This window comes from Colobus angolensis, unplaced genomic scaffold (assembly GCF_000951035.1).
Source record: "Colobus angolensis palliatus isolate OR3802 unplaced genomic scaffold, Cang.pa_1.0 Scaffold7, whole genome shotgun sequence".
NCBI lineage: Eukaryota > Metazoa > Chordata > Mammalia > Primates > Cercopithecidae > Colobus > Colobus angolensis.
Genome location: NW_012120709.1, coordinates 23,935,575 through 23,959,023, shown reverse-complemented (window position 1 = coordinate 23,959,023; position 23,449 = coordinate 23,935,575). Strand labels below are relative to the sequence as shown.

Below are 23,449 nucleotides of genomic sequence, written 5' to 3'. Positions count from 1 at the left end.
GGAAGCGCAGACTAGCCTAACCCCTCGGTCCCCTGCTTCCCAGACCAATCTTCTTTCCCCCAAATTCACGTGCATTTCTCTTCAGAGAAGCTCGACTTGGCACCCCCATTCTTGGGCCCCTGATTCTACTTCAGTGTCTACTGGCCTTCTCTGACATTCATGGGGTTTTTTGTTTTTTGTTTTTATTGAGACAGAGTCTCACTCTGTTGTACAGGCTGGAGTGCAGTGGTGCAATCTCAGCTCACTGCAGCCTCCACCTCCTGGGTGCAAGCGATCCTCCCACCTCAGCCTCCCGAGGAGCTGGGATTCCAGACACACGGCACCACGCCCAGCTAATTTTTGTATTTTTAGTAGAGACAGGGTTCACCATGTTGGCCGTGGCTGGTCTCAAACCCCTGACCTCAAGCGATCCACCTGCCTCAGCCTCCCAAAGTGCTGGGATTACAGGCGTGAGCCATCATGCCCGGCCAACATTCACATTCTTTCTCACATCGTGGATGAGACTACAAATGACCTCAGCCATGGCCTGACTCTGCCACTTACTAGCCATGCAACAAGGGGCAATTTACTTATCTCAGCCTCAGTTCCCCATCTGTAAAGTGGAAATAAAAATAGGGTTGTGTGAGGATTCCATGAGTTAATGCAGGTAACAGAACTCAGAACAGTACCTGGGACATAGTAAGCTCTCAGTAAACAGACTGTGATGATTATTATCGTAGTCATACCCATGAATGGGGTGAAGAAGTGCCCAGGCTTCCTTTTGGAGTTCAATGTTCCATGCTTCTGTTGCATTTTAGCAGCCTCTCCCAACAACCCGTGGCATTCTCATCCCGTTCCTTCAACATCCTCCTTCCCACACGCACTGCTCGCTCCTCTCCTTTGGGTATTCATAACTGAATCTTCACTCCCTGGTGACTTGGGCACTTGTCAGAAACACCAGCTGAGCTCCAACCACCAGAGAAAAAGAGGCCAGGAGACAAAGACAGGGAAAGCCAGACTCACCGTTCTCCCCAGCTCCTGCCTCCAGCCCCAGCCTGCCCTAGACTGGCCTCCTGGCCCTGTCAGCCCAGCCCTCCTCCAGTGTTCAGCCTCTTTCAGAATCCCCCACTTGCTTTCACTCTCCCCAGAATCTCTCCATGTGGGGAAGAAAAACCTACACAGGAGAAGGCTAGGATAAACCAGAAGAAAGGTGCTGACCAGTTGTCAGAGGACTTGGGACTCAGTCTCCTTCTTGCCACTCACCAGCTGTGTGACCTTACACAAATCACTGAACCTCTCTGGGCTTCCATTACCTCACTGGTTCTGTAGGGGATAATAGACCCAGGCCACCTCCTTAGTAAGAATGAAGCTGGAGGCAAAGGATGCAGCACTGCTTTGTAAACTGCAAGGAGCGGGCCTGCCCCAGTTTATTATTAAGTGGGACCCCAGTGGAAGGGGGGATCTGGGGGAGCTAAGTAGGGGCCAAGTAGAAGCAGAGTTTGCAATCCCCGTGGCAGGGTCTGAGGACCCCTAGAACTTTACCTCCACGCCTGGAGGTTGGTCAGAAAGCGTGTGGATGCCGGGAGTGAGTGAGGCAGCAGAGCTGTCTCGTGGTGTTTTAAAAATCTATCAGCCTCTCACATCAAATTAAAATGTAAATAGAAGCTGGTCTGAGCAGGACCTCAGGGGTGACAGGAGCCGGCCTGCGAGTAATTTCACAGACGGGAACCGGTTACATCAGATTCTGACAACTGTCTTGTTTCTGAAATTGATTTCCTCCCCCCTCGGCTTGCTGCCCTGAAAGGGCCCTGGAGCAAGGGGAGGGGGTGATTCCTCTTCGGCTCTGGTGCCTTTCTCCTCTCCATGGTGCCTCCTCTCCGATGGGTGCCCACCTATCGGAACCAGCAGAAGGAAATCTGGAGTTTCTGCATGGTTATAAGGCAGCTTCCTAAGCCCCAGTGGCCCAGCAGGGCTCCCTGCTCCCCTGAGTGAGCCTAAGTGTGGACTGGGGCAGGTTGCCCTGGGGCACTGGAGGAGGAAGGCAAAGGCACCCAGTAAAGCTCTCCTTTCCACAAATATGAGCCAAGTCCTGGAATAGAGATGCTTCTGCCCTGGAGAGTCTCACAGTCAGACACAAGGAGGGAAGGAGGCTGCCGGAGGACACGTGCCATGCAGGGGATGCACCACAGGAGAGGCCTGCATACAATGTGGGGTGTCAGGGAAGGGCCCTGGAAGTCCTCAGGAAGCCTCTTTGGCCTCCGCCAGAGTTTGCCGCCATTTGATCATCACAGTGCCAGGCACTGTGCCAGGCACTGGGACTGTAACTGGGCCTTGAATGAAATGGGCCAGCTTCACACCAGGGTCTTCACTCTCCCAGGGTCTCGGAGAGAAGACCCTGCCCCACCTAAAGCTGTTGTATAGGAAGGAGTTGTGGATTGAGAAGGAGCTCATCCACACCACTGTGCCTAGCCCTAGCCCTTCCCTTCTCCCCAGTCCCCAGAAAGTCTCCCCAGAAAGTCTCCCCTGCACCCCTGTTTGTAAAGAGAAATCAGATTTCCCTGGCAGTTAATTGAATTAGATTGCAGGAAAGCAGAGAAGTTGTATTTCATTAAAGACTCCTGTCCCCTACAGAGCAGTGAGGTGCTTTTGTGACTGTCATTAGCATTTGTCACGCAGGACCCAGCCCTGTGCATACAGTCCCCTCCCCACCCCGGCTCTCCCACCTGCACCCCTAAAGTAGCAGTCCCCACTGCCTGCCCCAGGGGTACCTGCTGCAGTTGCCCCACCGCAGAGGCCATAGCTTTTTGGTGATAGCCAAATTCCATTTCCAAAAGCCAGGGACTATGTGCAAGGGTGGCAGACAAATGGGTGGCTAGAGGTGGTCAGCCCCCTTAGAGGTGGAAGAACCACTTTCTGAAAGCCTCAGTTTCCTCATTTGAAAAGTGGAGATGATACGACCTACTCTCGTGGTTGCTGTTGGGAGGAACCACTGAACGATAGGCCAAAAGGCAGAGGCATCCAGCTCAGGACCTGCTTTGTCAGGGGAACCCGGGCACGTGGGAGGCCACGAAGCTTCGTCAAGAAATACATCAAGACACAGGCTTTGGAGCCAGGGCATAATAACAGTGCCTACCTCAGATGAGTACATTCATGCAAAGTACTTAGAATCCTGCCAGGACATGGTAAGCGCCCAATAAAAGGGAACTATAAAAGTGTGTGTGTGGAGACAGCGTGTGCACTTACAGACTGCAGCAGTGTGGGGAGACGTGTGTTAAACAAGCACATCAGGGTAATGACGTGCAATTGATCATTGCATCAGGGTATGTGTGTGTGGTGCCGTGCGTAGGCTTATGGTAAGGGTGTCAGAGCATGGGCTGTGAGGGTGACCATGTTTGTGACTGTCTGTTGAGGTGTGTTTCTGACACTGCCCCTGTGTGTGTGTGTGTGTGTGTGTCTGTGTCTATGCGTGTCAGGATTTGTACTCCTGGTGACTGCATATGACCATTTCCCCAGGGAATTCATGGTGGCTGCCTTCACCCAGAAAGCCCTGTGGGGTACAGCTGGTCTCCATATAAAGAAGGTTTGATCTTGTTTATTACTGCAACTCAGTGGAGCAGAGAGACCTTGTAGTCCAGAGCAAGAAGTAAGGGAGAGGTGGAAGAAGGTGAAGGATCAATCGATGAGGCAGGCACCTATGCCCTGGACTTCCCCCTATTAAGGGGCTGCCTTGTTAAGCCCAGCAGTACAGCAGCCAGGAGGGCCAAAGCTCCTATTTGTGGGCACAGGAGGACACCGTGGTCCTTGGAGGCTGGGTGCAGGGCCTGATGGAAGGGCACAGTGGCAGAGTTCTCTGTTCTGGTTAGTTGGCAGAGGAAGAGGGGAAGAAGATTCCCTGCCTCTTACCCAGCACAAGGGGCTGAAAGCCCCCATCTGCAAGGACATGAGTACTCTGATTCAGAGAATCACTTGACCAGACAGTGAGCCACATTCCCAGACCATCCTTCCCTCTTCTAAGACCTGGGCATCCCCAAGGGCCCAAAGACAAGGGGCCCAGATCCAGGCCTTAATTGACTCCTCTCTGTGAGGCCACAGGTTGTCTAATTCCAGTGCAGGGAGTTTACTGCTTCCCACTGTGGCCCTTTTCCCAAACAGCAGAAAATACTAGAACATTCCTTCTTAGGCCAAGTAGGAGGTCTTCCCTTCCCCCCTTGCAGTGTCTCTCCCTTGCTCCCTGGGTTACTAATTCCCAGTTCTCAGCATGCTTTCAAGTCAGCCCATCTTCCTGGTCATGCTCCAGCCTGTCAATGTCCTTCATCAAATAGGGTCCCCAGAACAAGACCTGATATTTCTTGGTTAATGTTAGGAACAGGTAACCTGAGCTTGTAATTATGAGTTCTAGAGAGCTGAGAAATCGCATTCCCAGCGATGCCGGGCTGCCCACCTTTTACAGCATCACTGTGTGTTCAGTACTGCCCTCCGCAACCCATCCTCTTTTGAGATGCTCCTCTGCTTACCAGCAACATGACCTGGGGCAAATTGCTTCCTTGCATCGCCTCAGTTACTCCATTTGCCAAAGGAAGGGTCTGTGTCACTGATCTATACCAGAGCCATTCAGTAGAACCATAACGTGAGCCAAATAATATGTAATTTAAAATCCTCTCTTTGTCACATGTTCAAAAAAATAAAAAAAAAAAACAGGTGAGATTAATTATAATAGTATATTCTATTTAACTCCATACATCTAAAATATTAACAGGTAGTCAATATAAAACTTAATGACAGCCGGGCGCAGTTGCTCACGTCTGTAATTCCAGCACTTTGGGAGGCTGAGGCGGGTGAATCACCTGAGGTCAGAAGTTCAAGACCAGCGTGACCAATATGGTGAAACCCCATCTCTACTAAAAATACAAAAATTAGCCAGGCGTAGTGGTACACGCTTGTAATCCCAGCTGCTTGGGAGGTTGAGGCAGAAGAATCACTTGAATCCAGGAGGCGGAGGTTGCAGTGAGCTGAGATTGTACCATTGTACTCCAGCCTGGGTGACAAGAGCGATACTCCATCTCAAAAAAAAAAGATATTTTACATTCTTTTTTGTTCTTCCTACATTTTTGAAATCCAGTGTGTATTTTATACTTATCACACATCCCAATTTGGGCTGGCTGTATTTCAAGTGCCTATTAGCCCTGTGTGGCCAGCGGCTGCTACAAATTCAGCAAAGCAGGTCTTCATCTGAGCTCTGCAATGCTAGGATGCTAGGATGCTAGGATTCTGTGGGATCGCCTGGCAAGTAACACCTGAAGCCAGTAACTTGAACACGTGTATTTTCTGAACTTGTAGGAGTAACAGACATGGGTCTTATACAGCCTTCCACTTCCCAGATTCACTTTTAGGGGCAAGGCCTGGAAGGAAGCTGGCAGTACTCCCATGAAAGGATACACATCCATCTTACTGCACCAGGGCTCTGCTTTTCTTCTTGCCTGAGGTGTGCACCTTTCACATCCGCCATTTTCACATCCGCCATTTTCATATCTGCCATTTTGGACATTCAGCAGACCCAGTTTAGCTAATTGGCTGATTGCATTCACCTGCACTGGCAAGGATGGAAAAGGAAATGGCTTCTGACATAGTTTTTTCTTTGGGCCTTTTCCATGGAGTCTGGTAATGCATGTCAAGCCACACACCCTTTTCCATGCCACTTGTACTTGTGAAGTAGTCCTTAGTACCTGGCACCCAGTTGTTTTGAATTCAGGGGCTCATTATACCAGCCCAGTGGGGTTCTGCCTATCAAGCTAGGACCGGCCAGAGCTGGCCGACATCAGTGGGTATAGCCTATGATACAAGGAACCATTGGCCAGGCCAAGAAGAGCCACTTTGGACACTTCAGTGGACGTTGACTCTCGCCAGATCATCTTTTGCCTAGGACCACATTCTCTGACATTTGCTTTCAGTACCACAGTCTATCTTCAGGCCACAGACCTAGGCTTTTTTCCGCTACCCAAAAAGACCCTTGTCCTGCCACACAAAAGGAAAGACAGTAGTCTATGTTGCACATCACGTTTCTATAAAGAAGAGCTCCTGTCTTGATGGAACCCCTTGGGGATAGGAATAGAACCCAGGTTTCTCAGCAGCTGCTGTGTGGCAGGCAGTTTACATATGTGGGTTCAGTTTGTCCTCACAGTGCTCCATGAGGCTCAAAGAAGTTAGCTTTAAGGGGTGGAAGACCACATAGCTCGCAGCCACAGAAGCAGATCCCAGGCTGGCCTGGCCCCCAAGCCCCTCAAGCTTCTGTCCTCTTCCTCATGAAAGGGCTCACCTGAACTAGCCCTGAGTGAGGGTTGTGGTATGTGGTGCTTACTGCCATCCTAAGCTGGTGGAAGGGTGAAGGGACCCTGTCTCAGGCCCCAGGTATGGTTGTTACCACACACAGCAGGGCTGAGGGGCCAAGGATCCCTGGGGACTCTGCTATCCCTGGATGCCCACAAGACTGAACAAAGCTGACTAGAAAGACAGGTTCCCTGAAGTGGGAATGGCATGTATTGGATACACAGGTTGTGCACGGCTCAAAAGTACATAGCCTCAGGGGTGAATGGGGTCTGAAACGTGGTCCCTGCTTCACTGGCCAAGCTGTGGCTCCTGGCACCAGGCCCTGGACGGGCTAGTGCAGGCCTGCCTGGAGAACAGAGGTGTGCTGAAGAGCTGTGAAGTCCTCCTGCCACAGAAAGACTCTCCCTCCCAGCCCCACTTACACACACACACACACACACACTCTGTTCCCCTGCTTCTCTGTGGCTTCAGCAGCAACCTCTCAGGAACAGGATTCCTCCCCAGGAGGGAGGCCTCAGGGCCCGACCCATGGGGGACCCAGGCCCCAGTTCCCTGTCCCCTTATGAGCCTCCCCAACACCCAAGCATCTCAATCCTCCAGTAAAAATGGAGGCATCTGCAATGCAAGGCCCGACTTGTTGATGTAAAATCTTACTCTATATTCCACCCAGGTTTATACGAGTGAATTATGCAAATCTTTGATGGAAAAATATTCCTCCACACATCCTTGAGAGTGTAAAACCTTAGTCAATAATTCATACTCGGATGTCTCTGACTGCAGGCTTTTTCTTCATTATAACTTGCACCTCGTTATTTGTCTTTCGCATTTTATGGTATATCCTAGTGTAATGCCGTGCATTATAAAATTTATCTGCTTCATTATTTGATGAGCTGGGGCTGGGGAATGTGCTGAAAGGCTGGTGCGGGGGCCTGGGGGCCAGGGCTGTCGTCAGCATCAAGTCCTGCATGACAAGGCAGCAGAGGAGGTGGCTTGCTGTGTGGTGTGACTTCGGGGAGCCAGAAACCTCCCTTCATCCCCCCTACTCCTGTCCCAGACGTCTCGCCTACGGACTGGTGTCAGATGGCACCATGGCAGCTCTGTGGCTCCCCTCATTTCTTCAAAGGCCTATTTGTCCATAAAAGTCAGATGTCCCTGGAGAGTTTGCTGGGAAGAACTTTGTCTGAGCAGGCCTTTAAAACTGGGGGAGAGAGAAACCCTGAGAATACCCGGAAGGAAGGAGGAGAAAGGGCCAGCTGTCAAAATGGAGCAGAGACACGGTGCGGGGGCGGTAGGGGAGACAGGGTGAAGGGGGTGGGCAGGGAACTGGGTTTTGAGGACAGATAAGACAGAGCCCGTTTTTGCACGCTTGCCCAAAGCAGGCCAGTGACCAGGATAGGGTGAGCTGGTCTCTGTTGTGACAAGAGGTATTCCCCTGAATGGGGGTGGGGGTGGGGGCTTTCTGATTCTTGCAGCCAATGACAGCCCCTCCCCATTTGTATACTCCAGGATGGTTCCTGGGCACCCCTCCTGAGACAAGAGCCACTGGAAGGCAAATTTTCCCAGAGAAGAAAAGGACGAGGATAGTCTCCAGCAGCACCAAATCACTGACCTTCCTGGGACATGCCCCGCCTATGTCTGCCTTGGAACCTTGGCTCAAGCAGATTCCCCTGCCTAGGCGCCCTTCCCTCTGTTCTCCCCATTTAAGTCCTGCCGGGTCAGGGGCTGTGCATTTCTCCCAGCATAGGACTCACCACTCTTCACTGAAATTGCTAGTCTTGTCTGTTCTCACCACTAGAGTGAAACTCCCTAAAGATCATAGGAGTTTCAAACATGAGATCACACCATGTTTGTCCTATTTACTGTCAGCTCCAGAACCCAAGACAAGACCTGGCATGTAGTAGGTCTTAATAAATCCTTGCTGAATGGATGGACTGTGCTTTCCCTGATGCCCCTCAGTCAAAGTGAATGTCTCCTAACCCTTGGATGAAACACTCATCAGATTTTCCTCCAGTTCATGTTGCCGGCGCAGGTATCTGTCTTCCCCTCCCTCCGGAGGTGAGGACCCTGTCTCATGGTCATGTGTACCCCCCAGCCTGGCACGAGGTCTCATGATGGCATAAGTGCCCCAGGTGTGTTCGTTGAGTTGGGTGGAGAAGAAAGGGGACAGGGTTTCGCTGCAGCTGAGACCATCTTTCCCCTGCCCCTCCCCTCCTGCTGCTGCTGCCACACATGCTTAGGCCCAGAGGAGGGGCCAGCGATTGACAGGCTTCTTGTCTGGGCAGTAGGGACGGGGGTCAGGGGGGCGGGCATGTTCCTGATGACCAGCCTGGACCCTGGTTGTTTGCTGGTGGTTTTCTCAGTCCTGTTAGCACTGCTTGTGGATCTTTATTGTGGTGGTGTCCAGGGTTTTCCTTTGTATGTTGTTTGAAAGAACAGGAGGGAGATAAACAAGCCTTAGCTATAGAGAAAAAGCAGAGTCTTGGTGTTTTCAAGAAGGCTTCTTAACCTGGGGTCCAGAGGCCACTAGAAGCTCTGTAGATCTTATTCAGGGGGACCCATGAATGTGGGTGGAGGGAAAATCACATTTTTTCACTAACTTCTCACTGAAATTTAGTATTTCCTTCCATTTTGAACATAAGCAACAAAGCGCAGCAATAGCAGCCCCTGTGACTGTCACCAGCAGAAATCCTCAGATATGCTCCCATCACATCACAGTGATTGCAGATATCTCAAAATATCACTTATACGCAGCACTATTACAGGATCATGGTAATATAAGACAGCAATTATACGAGCTACCGCTGGATCTTATTTTGTAAACAGTAGTAAAGAACACATACTGATATGTGATATACAATATCGAAGATTTGCTTGTTCGTGTTTTTAATATTTGCATAACCATATTTCAATATAACTGGTTTCCTTTACAGTTCTATGTATGGCATACCTGTAAAAGCACTCTGAGCCCAGTCCACTGCCTCCCCAGAGGAGGAATGTGGGGACCCCTGGTGAAGAGGGAGACTGTCCCAGTCATGGATGGGTGTGGGAGAAAGGACAGGCCAGTGGAGTTCCCTGTACTCCTTTATTGGAGCCTCTCCTGTGGGAGGGACGGCTGGGGCGGGGGCTTCTGTGCAGGGCACGCATGCCTCCTCCAGGCTGACCTCCCAACCCTCACTGGGCCTCCTCCACCTCCGCCCCCCAGTCCCGGCCATGATTACTTCCCACCCCAACACCACCATCGCCATCAAGGGCCATGCGAAGGAGCTGAACTGCACGGCACGGGGTGAGCGGCCCATCATCATCCGCTGGGAGAAGGGGGACACGGTCATCGACCCTGACCGTGTCATGCGGTACGCCATCGCCACCAAAGACAACGGTGATGAGGTCGTCTCCACACTGAAGGTGAGTGCCCCACCCCAGTCCTGGGGGACCCCGACTCTCAGAGAGTGGGGAGCCCGCAACTATCACATCTGCATCCAGGAGGCAAATGGGGAGCCTGGGAGCCCCTCCCCACACCCCAAAAATGTACCTCCTCTTTCCCACTGATTTCCCCTCTCCATCCAGGAATCTCTATCTCAGAACTTCACTGTATCTCCTTTCTGACAACCCCACAGCAATCAAATGTGGTTTCCTCAGTCCCGCCTTCTTTTCTGGAACCCCCGGGGCTCCATTCTCCCTTTTGGGACCCCTCAGCCCCTCCTACTCCCCTGGGACCCCCTCAGCCCCTCCCACTCCCCTAGGACTGCTCAGCCCCTCCCTCCCTCCCTCTGGTGTCCCCTCCCTGTATGAAGCCCTCCATACTTCCATCTTTGGAAGTCCCTGGGAAGAGAAGACCTTTGCAAAGCCCCTGTGGGTCCCCCTCCCAGAACAAGAGGGCCTTGCCGATAGCCCTGGAGTGGCCCCTTCAGCTGACCAGCTCTAAAAGACTCTCCCTGTTTCCTCCCTCTCCTTCCCCTGCTGGTGATCTCCCAGCTCAAGCCCGCTGACCGTGGGGACTCTGTGTTCTTCAGCTGCCATGCCATCAATTCGTATGGGGAAGACCGGGGCTTGATCCAACTCACTGTACAAGGTACCTTCACCTGCCCCGCCCTTCCCATCCCACCTCCCCAGGGCCCGGGGGCCCACTGCTAACTCCACCTCAAAGAGCAGGGGCCACAGCCTACACCATGGTGGAGGATGACAGGAAACTGCCTTCTGGGGAAAGGCCTCCCTCTACCTGCCCAGAGTAGGGAAATAAGACCTTTCCAGGGACCTAGACAGCAAAAGTTTGCAATGGCTACAGCCGCTATTGATTCCACTGCCCCTTCTGGGAAGGGATGGAGGAGTCAGGTTCCTGGGTCCAGGCCCCTGCAGCGGGTGTGGGAAGGGAAAGTCAAGCTGAGAAAGGGAAGGGGAAAAATGCCATCAACTAACAGGAATCCCTGCAGGAGAGTCAGCCCTCTCCCAGGCCAAGAACAAGATGGCAGCAAGACAGGAGAGCAAGCCAGGCCTCCTCAGCCTCCGAGCCCAACTGCTGGCCTCCTCCAGCTCCTACCCTGCTCAAACCCTAGGGTGCCAGAGTCCTTGGCAAGACCCAGGCGACGGCAAGACCCAGGCGACGCCAACCCCCAGGGCCAAGCAGGAGGCCAAGCTCCCTGCTGCCCTCCTCACTTCCCTCCCCTCCCCTGCCGCACTCCAGAGCCCCCCGACCCCCCAGAGCTGGAGATCCGGGAGGTGAAGGCCCGGAGCATGAACCTGCGCTGGACCCAGCGATTCGACGGAAACAGCATCATCACAGGCTTCGACATCGAATATAAGAACAAATCAGGTAGGTGCTGAACCAGGAGGGTGACAGCGTGGCCTGCCATGGCCCCTTGTGCCACATGCCCTGCCTGTGCCCTCTAGGGGGACAGCCCCTGAGCCTCAGGGCTGCCCATCCAAGCCAGACACACAAGCACCCACCAGTGCACAGGCCACTGTGGCTTCTGAAGGGAGGGACACTGGCTGGGCTAGGAGTCCAGGTGGAAGATGGAGACCCCCAGTTGATGGGTAGTGATGTCAGCTCCTTTCCAGAACTGTCCCTGGGCCAGGGTTCCCAAGTGTGGTCCTATTTGAAGCCATGTAAGGGCACTGAACCCAGGGCTGTGGGCCGTCTCTGGCATCAGAAGCATCACAGGTTTGACCAGGTCATACGGGTGCTCCTGGTCTGGGGTGAAGAGGATGATTGGAGATCAGAGAGCTGGTCCTAAGAATGGTCCCCACAAGTGGGTCATGGGGGGATAGGAGACCCTGGAAAAGCTTGGACCTAAATTTCCTCTAAGAGCCCTTCCCAGCTGGGCGCAGTGGCTCACACCTGTAATCCCAACACTTTGGGAGGCTGACACAAGTGGATCACCTGAGGTCAGGAGTTCGAGACCAGTCTGGTCAACACGGTGAAACCCCATCTCTACTAAAAATACAAAAATTAGCCAGGCATGGTGGCATGCCCCTTTAATCCCAGCTACTCAGAAGGCTGAGGCAAGAGAATTGCTTGAACCCGGGAGGCGGAGGTTGCAGTGAACTGAGATCGTGCCATTGCACTCCAGCCTGGGCAACAGAGGGAGAGTCTATCTCAAAAAAAAAAAAAAAAAAAGCCCTTCCCAGAGCCCTCCTCTCAGACCCTAGCTGGCTGCTGTGCAGCTGCCCCGCCACTGTGAGGCACTGTGGGGCGCCATGAGCATCCTGCATCTGGGGAGACTGTCATAGGCCCCATAGTCAGGTGGCAGGAATGGCAAGGAGGGGCCTCAGTGGGGAACAGAGTGCACCTGAGTGGCTTCACAGCAGGGTGAGAAGAAAGCAGATGTCTCACTCTGGATCCTTTGTACCTTTTGAATTTGATACCATAAGCCTGTATTCACTCCTCAAAATAATTACAAATTAAATTAATTACAAATAAAGCATAGAAAAGAGTAGAGTCTAGATGACTCAATCTTCCTCAGTCTCCTTCCCCCACCAGCTCAACTCCTCTTGTGCGTCCTTGCTTAGATGGAAGGTTTCATTTTCTCCTGAAGCTTCCAGACCCTTCTTCTCCCACTTAGCATGGCAGTGGCCATTGGTTGGCCAGCTGTCCTCTCCTCTCGATTGGCCAAGTCCTGTTCCCTTTGCATTTCTGGCACCCGGCACAGGGCCCAGCCACATGGTAGATGCTCAGCAAGCGTTGGCGAGTGAGTTGAAGTGGGACATGGGAAAGCGAATCTCTGAGCTGCATTCACCCCTTGAGAAGCCACTCTGTCCGGGGCCCTGGGCCAGTCATCTTTGATACACATGTCTACAGAGACACACCCTATTCTCAGACACTTCTGATCTAGTTGCGGTCAGCCACCCAGGAGTTCAACCTGAGTGCAGGAGGGCTGCAGATCTCAAGGAGGGGCTTGAGCCAACAGGGGTTGTCTAGGAAGGCATCTGTCTGGTCCCCTGTTGATGCTGCACTGAGATGGGTCTTGGGTACTGAAAGGCAACAAGCCAAGATCTTGAGAAAGTGAAGGACAGAGACCAAGTGAGGGTACAATGTACACCAGGAAGTGGCCTAAGATCTAGCACAGGGCTCATAGATGCAATTCATGGGCAATAAATCTACAAAGGTGCTTTGGGGCCAGGTTGGGAGGGAGGCATCTGGGTTGAGCTTTCACTTTGCTGGGGAAGGTCATTGAGAGCCACTAACAATGTCTGAGCTCCCAGGGGAGACTTGAGCAAACATAGTGCCTTATGAATGTGAGTGGAAGAAATTGGTATCCAGGAGAAAAGAAAGGAGGCCATTGCAGCCCTGCAGTTGGGGAAATGTGATGAGGCAAAGGGGACAGAAGGGCTGACTGTATCCATGTCACATCTCAGGGCTCCCTGAGATTGGGCACAGGCCACCCAGGAGTAAACAGGAAGGGCTGGGTCCGGAGGGTGACATCCCACATGGCATTGCACACATTGCCTCCCTGCCGGCGCACATCTGGGATGGGAGGTGGATGCCCGGGCTATCGCTCGCGCCCCTCCCCCTGTTCCTTCTCCCCCAGGCTGCCCTGATGCCCGTTGCCCCTCCAGTGACCAGTCTCTAATGTGTGGGAGCCTCTCCTGGGGCACCACTCAGCAGGGGCGACGTAGAGAACATCACACATCTGGAGAGCAAGGCAGAAGGCAAGGTGGAAAGGGAAGATGCTATTCTTAGAGCACATCCATGTCTTCCCCTTCTGGCTCCCTGCAGGATGAGGAAGTGCGGTAGACCACCCCAGCTAGGAACACCAGGATGGGTGGGGAGGGTAGAGAGAGGGATAATGAAAGCTCAGTTTCAGTCTCTGCCTACCACAAGGGCTTTGCACTCTTAAAGAGCTAAGTCACAGGACCCGGGGCACTGAGAAGGCAGCCGGTCCTTTCCACACCTTTGGGTGGGATGGCTCCAGCACAGCCCACCCAGACAGGCATCTGTCACATCCTGGCATTTAGGAACCGGAGTGCCATGAGAACTGCAGTGTGCTATCATTGGAGGCAGGCAGAGACCCTGGGCATGGCACAGCTTCCCCATCTGTGAAGTGGGGGCGGTAATGCCTACCTCATGGGATTGTTTAGAGGATTAGAGAGAAAGCATCTATGATAGCACGGGGCTAGAGCAAACTTTTAATAAATGTAAGTTCCTCTGTCTCTTCTAACTGAAATACCTCGTGCAGCAATTTATAGTCCTGTGGGACTTGCAGTCTAAAATATATTTGTCTGTCAGTCAGCCACATGTACTCAGTGCCAATATTTTTTTGCAGAATCATGCACCAGCCATGTGGTAGAGAAAGAAAAAGAAATAGGAGACAGAATGTTGCCCTTGGAGCTTACAATGCAGTTGGAGTGAGAATATACACATACACATACACATACACACACACACACACACACACACACACACTTTCAGAACCATTACAAAGCACTATCCAATCAAGTGTAATACGCCACAAACTGTATTAGGTGAGAACTGGAAAAGGTATCCAAGGGAACAGAAGATGACTCAAAGAAAGGAGGGGGTGTGCACACGCATGTATGTGTGTGTGTGTGTGGGTGTGTGTGTGTCTAAGGACAGCTTCCTGCACCTGTGGACTAGTGGAACAAGAACCACTGGCAAAGCTGAAGACTTGGGCAGACCAAGTGTCAGAGCTGCATGATCTTTAGTGAGTACTTGACATCTTGGAGCATCTCCTTATGTATAAAATGGAGAGAGTAACATTTCATTCTCAGCGTGGCCATGAGGATTTGGGGAGGGTGATGACGTACATGGAGGTGCCTAGCACCCAGCCTGGCACATGGTAACCTCCCACAGGTCCCTGTCCTGTGTCTCTGCTTCCCCTCTCCGCTTCCCCCTGCCCCAGGCCACACCCATCCTGGGTCCTGACCATCGGCTCCCGACCTTCTTTGCCCCAACTGTGCCTTTGCCAGGATTTCTGGCACATTGCTCATCATGCTAATTTTCCAAGAGAAATTACCGAGTCTGCCCTTTCTAAGCCATCCCACTCATGCTGACTTCTCCTGGCCCCAGGCAGCAGAGTAATAATACATGAATGCCAAATGATAAATAGCACCATCCACACAAATCTATCAGATGGCGCTGTGCAGATTTAAAAATGCAGACACCACATTTCACCCCTGTTCACAGAGCAAGGATGGGTTCTTTGAGGATGGCCCTCCCCTAGAGCAGCCTCATAGCACAAGCTGGTGTAGGGGCTGTGCCGGCCACCGTGGGATGAGCTGGCCTGGTGTGGCGTGGTGTTCTGTGGGAGCTGGAGTGTGGCTGTCAGAGGGACTGGTGTTGGGATGTCGTGAGCTGTCGTTGTGACACAGGAAGCCTCTTCTCCACGCTGTGAAGAGATAGTCATGGGGGTCTCAAAGGCGTGATCCAAGAAGAAAATTAGAGATGCAGAATGGATGTGCTTCCTGAGCCCAGGCAGCTAAACGCTCCAGATGTGGCTTTTCTCCAAGCTGCATCCCCTCTACAGTGAATGTATCTCCTGAAAAACCAAAGATTCCCAGTTCCCTCTCAGCAAGCAGCCCACAGAAGCAGAAGGCACTGACATCTCCCCAGCCGCTTCCTCATTTTAAGAAGAATATTTTGCATCATAAACCCTTTGATGAAGAAAGGGAGAGAGAGCCCTTAATGAAATATGTTAATCTGGGTAAGCCAGGCTCACATGAAAGGGAATATTAAAAGAGACAACATTCACCAAAGCCAGCTCAGTACTCCGAGAACTGAAAAGGAAAAGGAAGAAAATGCGGCCCCTGGTCTCAGCTATTCAGGGTCAGGGAGACGACAGAGATCAAGTTTAGCAGATCAGCCAGAGACCTCCAGATCTGACTCTGGTGCATTAGCCTGGAAAGGTTGTGGAGAGGGAGCTATTTTGTGCTAACACCAAAGATGGTTTGGGAACACAAGGTCAAATCCACCTGCAAACTACAGGCGGCAAAAGCAGAAAAAAAAGGAGTTGTTCTCCGGGACACCCCCCACCCCGCCCAACCTTTCTGTGATTTGCAGCGGAGCAAGGCAAGGAGGGGATTGGCAAAGAGTACACTGTGGCCACAGAGTGCAGAGGAACTCCAAATCCCCAATAAAGGGGAAAAACAGTGGCTCTGGTTTAAAATCAACAGCACATTTTAAGGGCCCAACACATGTGAAATTGGGGAGAGGACCACAGTTTTAGACATGGCTCCTGACTGCAGGGAGCTTAGCATCTCCTTGGGCAGTTACCACCAAACAGTGAACACTTGAAAGAAGATACTGTAGACTGAGAAGGGCTCTAAATGCTGGAAGGGTTCAGAGGAGAAGAATAGAAAAAGATAAGGCTTGGGAGGTGAGCAGGAGCCAGATGTTGCAGGGCCTTGTTCAGGTTGTGAGATTTTACCTTCACCCTGAGAACAAGGAACAACTGTTGAAGAATTTTATGTAAGGGAATGGCAGTATCAGATTTGTGTTTTGAGAAGGCCACTCTCAGGGCCAAGATGGAATGCTCGTCTGTAAGAGGAGCTCGATTGTATTTGCAGAGTGGATGATGGCTGCAGTGTGGAGAATGGATGAAAGAAACGGTGCAGTGAGCACGTGGAGGGCTAGGGAAGAGGCCGTTTCCCTGGTCTGAGGAGGGATGACGGTGGCTGAGCCTGAGGTAGCAATGGAGATGGAGGGAAGTGGGAGGATTCAAGAACGACACAGAACACAAAAGTTATCCCACTTGATAGGGAGGGAGAGAGAAGGAAGAGTGAAGAAATTAATAATGGTGGTGCCATTCGAGATGGAATCCAGGAAGTTGCTGGGTAAACAGGGTGTATGGTCAAGAGTTCTGTCTTGGACAGGTTGAGTTTGAGGTATCTGTGAAACATCCAAGATGAGCCGTCAACTAAAAAGCTGGCTATAAGGTCTGGAGTCGGAAGGAGACTATTCCTGGTAGGGTAGAGGAGGATGCATCTGCACAGAGACAGAGAGAAACTGGCCCAAGAGATAAGCAAAAGGCCAGAGAGTGTTTCATTAGGGAGCTAAGGGGAGAGTGTTTCCTGAAGAAGGAAGAGAGGTCCAAGTGTTGAATACACCCAAGAAACCAGGTGGGAAATTGGGTTTGGTGCCGCGAGGGTCACCTCTGCTGTGGAGATGGAGCACTGATGCCGCAGGAGGATGTGAGGAGTAAATGGTGAGCGTTTAAATTGCCCGATGCTGCACCTGGCACACCACAGGTGCTCGGTAAATATTAGTGCTTCTTCTCCAGACACACTGCCCCAGTCTCCTCCCTCTGCCTGCACTCATCAAAAATGAATGCACTGACTTGTGCTCCCTCTCCCTCTCCTATAAACATGGGCACATCAGATGTGACTTACGATCTGGCGCCAGCTCCCAGGATGCCACAGAGAGAAGGGAGCACCTGCCTCCACATGACTAGCCTGTTCTGTCCCAAACGCACAAGCCAGTGCCCACAGCAGGTAGGAGCCTGCATATTTGCAATTCCAGCTTAACCTGCCAGCCACAAAGTGAGCCTCCTGTGGTTAGGGTGTTTTAAAACACAAAGCGTTTTTGAGCACCAACCGCCTGCCATTTTGTTTCTTTGGCTCATGAAACCAAAGAATTAAATGCAAAACTACAGATGGGAGCTGGGCCAGTGCCCTTCACCGATGCTAAGCCTGAGCAGCTATAAGTGGTGTTATGCAAACCATCAAGATCTCAACTAACCAGAAATTGGGGGCCTGGGACAGTGTCTTCTGGTGAACCAATTCTCCTGATTTATCAGGCATTAGTTTGTTTTGTTTTGTTGTTGTTGTTGTTGTTTTTCATTTTTGAGATGGAGTCTTGCTCTGTTGCCCAGGGTAGAGTACAGTGGCACAATCTCGGCTCACTGCAACTTCCGCCTCCTGGATTCAAGCAATTCTCCTGTCTCAGCCTCCTGAGTAGCTGGGACTACAGACACCCACCACCACGCCCAGCTAATTTTTGTATTTTTAGGAGAGACAGGGTTTCACCATATTGTCCCAGCTGGTCTCAAACTCCTGACCTCAAATGATCCACCCGCCTCGGGCTCCCAAAGTGCTGGGATTACAGGCATCAGCCACTGCGCCCAGCCTATAAGGCATTAGTTTTAACCAAAAACTTTTTTTAGTCTTTCTAGAATGTGCTAGCCTCCTTTCCTGATTTAGAATTTAAACTGTGGTGAATACAACTTAATCTTTTCTATGGAGAATTTTTCATGATACTGTACTGTGGATTTAAAGGCACAGAAAATTAGACGGAATAGTGACATCTGGACTTGCCCTGGGAACATTTTTCAGCCCTGCTATCAGCTTGTTTCCTTGTGCTTTGCCTTTTTCTCTTTTCAAAGTAAGGTGCAAAAACAGTTATTTGGTTAAGAATCCTGGGTGTGGAAGGTCCTAGCTGAGGCATTTTTAATTGCAACCCCTTCCGTTTCCTCTGGAGACCCCTAATAGGTGCGCAGCAAACATATATTGAACAAATGACTGGATTCCTCTGGAGATGCAGGGTGTTCATCACCACAGTATCGGTCTAGGCACTGTTTAGTCACACCTGAATGGCATTTATCTGGTAGTTTCTACCCCCTACAATTTTGCTAAACATCAGCCCTGAGATAGACTACCAGTCTCCCTGGATAAATCATGAACATGTTAATCTGTTTGGTGGCCCCTAACCCTAATGACTCAGAAACCTTCCCCCTGTCGATGAAGGAAAGAGGGTAGGGTTTGGGCTGGGGACTCTGGTACTTGGCCTGTCCCCCTCAACCCCAACGTATAACACTCAAGTTCATCACCTCACAAGTGCACAAGGAAAAGAAATACAGAAGCACACACAAGAGGAGGAGAAAGGGAGAGGAGACTTAGCCTCCTGCTTCACATGGCGGCCACTGGGTAAATGGGGGGTGTCACCATCAGACCAGGTCACCGATGTGAGGAGACACCCAGGAAGAAGGGCACTGGTCAGTCAGACCCTCAGGGATAGCAAGCAGATGGTGATCTTGGCAGGGACCTTGGGGAACGTCTCATCTGACCTCTGCCTGAAGTTTGAGCTTACAGGGTGGCCAGTGGCAGAGGAGAGTCAGGCTTCTCCCAAGCTGGAGCTGCACGGGACAGACCCCTTGCCCCATCTGTGAAGTTGTTCAGGCCTGTGCCCTCTCTGCAGTCTGTGTGAGCTGGACCCCTCGGGGCATCCAACTTAAGATTGGGCTGTGCTGGTACTTCAGGCTGGGAAGGGGTCCTGGAGTTTGCCTGGCTGTGCTTTGACATAGGTGCCTTCTCTCCAGATTCCTGGGACTTCAAGCAGTCCACACGCAACATCTCCCCCACCATCAACCAGGCCAACATCGTGGACTTGCACCCAGCATCTGTGTACAGCATCCGCATGTACTCCTTCAACAAGATTGGCCGCAGTGAACCAAGCAAGGAACTCACCATCAGCACCGAGGAGGCCGGTGAGCACCTCGCCCAGCCTGCCCTGCCCGTGGCCTCAGGGATCTGGGACACCAGGGGCCTACAGTGATCCTGTCCATTGGCAATGAGCTTGCAGTTAGAGGGGGTGGGGTGGGGAAAAGCATCCTAACAGATGTTTGTGTCCACCTCTGGATCATTGGAGGCTCTTCTGTTTGACCCTTTTCCAGGCTAGGTTCTAAATGCTGGGTTTCAGGGAGTTATCTGTGGTTCTGCCCCACTCCCCTGACCCTAGCATCGGGAAAGATCTATCTGCAAAAGATGGGGTACTAGGGCCTGGATCATTTTCTATGACCCTCATCATAGAGTCTTCTTGAAAGTTTAAACAAGATTTCTCTTGCTATGTTTTCTTTTGTTATCATATAATAACAAAATAATGCAGAGAAGGCCAGGGAGCTGTGGCTTATGCCTGTAATTCTACTACTTTGGGAGGCCAAGGTAGTTGGATCACCTGAGGTCAGGAGTATGAGACCAGCCTGGCCAACTTGGCAAAACCCTGTCTCTACTAAAAATACAAAAATTAGCCAGGTGTGGTGGCGCATGCCTGTAGTTCCAACTACTCAGGAGGCTGAGGCAGGAGACTCACTTGAACCTGGGAGGCAGAGGTTGCAGTGAGCCAAGATCGCACCACTGCACTCCAGCCTGGGCAACAGAGCAAGACTCCATCTCAAAAAAAAAATGCAGAAAAATACACATAACATATATGTGCAGTTTTATAAACAAGCATAAGGTAAACAATGAGTAATTAGTATAACCAACGCTCATTATCAATTAGCCAGCATGCCGGAAGTCCCCATGTACCCCTTTCTGGTCATAACACCACCCCTCCCCTTGAAGTAATCAGTATCCTGACTTTCATGATACTAATTTTCATGCTTTTCTTTTTTGTACTGTCACCACAGTGTATATGCAATAAAACGTATAATTTAGGTTTCCCTATTTTCCAGTAGAATGTATTCATGACATCATTCTTCATATATTCTTCTGTATCTTGCTTGTTTTGATCAATATTACTTTTGCAAGCTTCATTCATATCATTAGCATAGCTATGCTTTTTCAGTGCTGTATAGTATTCCATTATATGACTATACCACAGTGGGTTTGTCCATTCTACTGTAGATGGACATTTAAGTTGTTTGTAGCTTGGAGCTATTACAAAAATGCTGCTGTAAGCATTCTTGTATGCTAGTGTACCGGTTCATGAGTTTCTCTAGGGGATATAAACAGTTGTAGAATTACAGAGTCATCAAACAGGGAAATACTTCTACCCTTAACAAAAAATGCTAGAATGTTTTCTAAAGTGTTGTACCAATTTTCTCTCCCATGATCAGAGGATAAGAGTTCCTGCCACTGGACATTCTTGTATGAAGTAGACACTTCATACTCTTCAACTTTTAAAAACTTTTGCCATCCTACATGTACAGTAGTATCTTATTATCGTTGTTTGATATATTTTCAGCAAATTATGGAGAATGAAGAGGAAATTGAAACCCTAGATACTTTCAGGGGAACTCAAACAAAAGTTCTCTGCTATCTGCATCTGCGCTTAGTCTTCTCCCCAGGAGCCCTCCTGCTCAGGAGAATGGGAGTGGGAACATAAAACCCCTTCCTCTTCCAGGTCTTGACTTGTAATGTTTCTCCTCCCCACTACCCTGCTCAGCTCCTGATGGGCCCCCCATGGATGTTACCTTGCAGCCAGTGACTTCACAAAGCATCCAGGTGACCTGGAAGGTAAGTGTGTCTAAGGTATCTCCCCTGGAATGCCTCCTTGCCTCCTCTCTCCTCAATCTAGGACAGAAGCTCCCAGCAGGCTTGCTAGTCTCTAGTCTTATATGATGCTCATGCCTGTTTTGTCACTAAACCTAGTGATATTTGAGGGGTGGAAGGAGAGGGAGGCAAGGGGCAGGTCCCCCCGGCCCAATAACCCCCACTTCCCTCTCCTCCCTGGTTCTCTGATGGGAGTCTCTGCCTGGGGTGGAATGAAAAACTTGCAGTGCCAAGGAGGGAAGATGGTTCCTCAGCTGTGCTGGCCCATCCTCCAAAGCCCACATGTTGTAATAAGGTTGGAAGTAGATTTGATTGTATGCCAAGTGCCTCCTCTCTAACATCAGGATGAAAGTATAACTGCCCTCCCTACCTCTGAGGGTGGAGGAACTGTGGAGAAAAGAGACCAGTATGTGCTACAGCCATTTCTAAGGGCAAAGACCTGTAAAATATAGAGGGGGTGACTGAAGCATCTGTCACTTCAAGAAAATCTTAGGGGAGATTCCACAGCTGGGCAGGGAAACAGAACAGAATGACCTTGAGCAGGACTCAGAAATGCTTCCCTGAGCAGCCTCTGGCCCTATCACCAAACCCCTCCAGGGGCACAGAAGGGCTGGCAATCCAGGGACTTCCTGTCTCACTGCATCCTCCAGTCTCCAAGTGCTTTCTCTTTACCAACTTATCTGACCCTCTCCTCATTCCTGGGGAGCAGCGAGAGAAGGCACTTTTATCCCCTTCCACCAGAGGAGGCCATGGAGACAAGAGGTGAGATGGTCTGCCTAGCAGAGACAGAGCTCGGACTGCAACACAGTGTCTGCAGCCCCAGTCAGCCTTCCCTCCACAGCCACTGCACAGGGCTCTGGATCAGAGAGCATTCTCAGGGCTGTCTGTGTTCTTCCTGGAGCTTTCCCATCTTAACAGTGGGGCTTGGGGGCTGCCTGTCTTCATCAGGGACCAGTTATCCATGGTGACTTTCTGACTCTTCTCCTTATAGGAAAAGCCCAGGTGCTTGAGTCCTTCTTCTGGGCTCTTTAGAAAGGTAGACTTGAGAATGAGAGGGATTCAGAAGGACCTGGTGATATTTTTCCTAAGACCAATGCACACACACTCACACTCATACACATAGCAGCAGCCCGGTTCCTTCCCTCCCAGAGGCATGACCAAGAGGAAAGCGAGGTAGGGCTGGGCGGTTGGTCCTTCCTCGAGGCAGCCCACCTAGTAGATACCTGGAGCCAGGGTTCCTCTCCAGATTCAGATCTGGGTTCCAGGGCTCTCCTCAGAAACTGGGGTGAGGCCTGGCATCCAATCCCAAACTCTTGGCTGTGTCCTGGCTGTGGACCTGTATCCTAGAAATACTCCAAGGCAGCCAGGAGGTGGGGGCAGGGATGAATAAATATGTAAAATACTGAAACGTCGGGCTACAAAGCTCTGACCCACAGGTCGATAAAAATTTAGAATCAGATTTATTTCTCCAAAGTCTCATAATGAAAAATAAAATTGATTAGAAAGTTAGAACTTCAGAATGAACCAGATGGTCAATAAATTTTGGACTGACTTCTCAGGGGATTTTTTTTTTAACATTGAGAAACAGATTAATGAAAAATAAAGATTCACTTGAAGATAAGTCACTTCATTTTAAGGCCCTTTCCACGAGATGGATCGCCCCTGCTTTATGACATAAATTTGCAATCAGCCCTATTGATTTCTTAATGCGTCAGAGAAATATTGTTAAGATTGATTTAAATCCTGACTGTGGCTGTTTGGAGAGGCAGGGGACAGAGAAAGAGAGAAGAGATGGAGGAGGAGAGAAAAAAAGAGAGAGGAAGGAGGGAGGAAGGATCTGTGAAGATTTGTATAAATATGTGAATCTATCTGGATGGATGGATTGGGGTGCGCCTGTATGCCTGTCTGAGGCCTGTCAGTATATGTTGATGTGGCCACGTATGCAGGTATATATCATGGTATACATAGCTCTGGGCATGTAGGCAGTCTGTGGCATAGTCTAATGATGTTCAATGTGTGTCGGTATAGATATACCTACGTGAAATGTGAGAATGGGTGTCGACCTGAAGAGGAAAGTCTCAGGCTTTTGAAGATACATTTATATCTCTAAAGGATGTCTGTGTGTGTGTATGTGTGTGTGTGTGTGTGCGCGTGTGCATAGACATACATGTGTAGATACAAGAAATGTAAAAATGTGTCCACTTGCAGACCAGCAAGCAGGACTGTCCAAGTGCAGAGAGAAACACTGAAGCAGCAACAAAGAATCAAGTCAATTAAACACACACACACAGACACACACCTATTTAGTGAGTTCAAAACAATTATGTTAAATTTAAAACTTCATTTTATTGAGTTAACAGTGAGCTTTAAGATGCAGTTCATTTAAAACATTCATTGACTAGAAAAAAAAAAAAACAGTAGGGCTGTTTTA

The 23,449-nt window shown here is 50.5% G+C and overlaps 1 protein-coding gene across 1 annotated transcript in view; it reads left to right on the top strand.

The window, feature by feature from the left end:
- Positions 1-23,449, top strand: part of DSCAML1 (Down syndrome cell adhesion molecule like 1) — a 370,444-nt gene that overhangs the window by 297,318 nt on the left and 49,677 nt on the right. Inside the window, exons 12-16 of the mRNA XM_011927034.1 lie at positions 9,506-9,705; positions 10,276-10,372; positions 10,982-11,110; positions 19,068-19,235; positions 20,912-20,982. Of these exons, the coding sequence (XP_011782424.1) occupies positions 9,506-9,705; positions 10,276-10,372; positions 10,982-11,110; positions 19,068-19,235; positions 20,912-20,982 (665 nt within the window). The remainder of the gene's footprint in view (positions 1-9,505; positions 9,706-10,275; positions 10,373-10,981; positions 11,111-19,067; positions 19,236-20,911; positions 20,983-23,449) is intronic.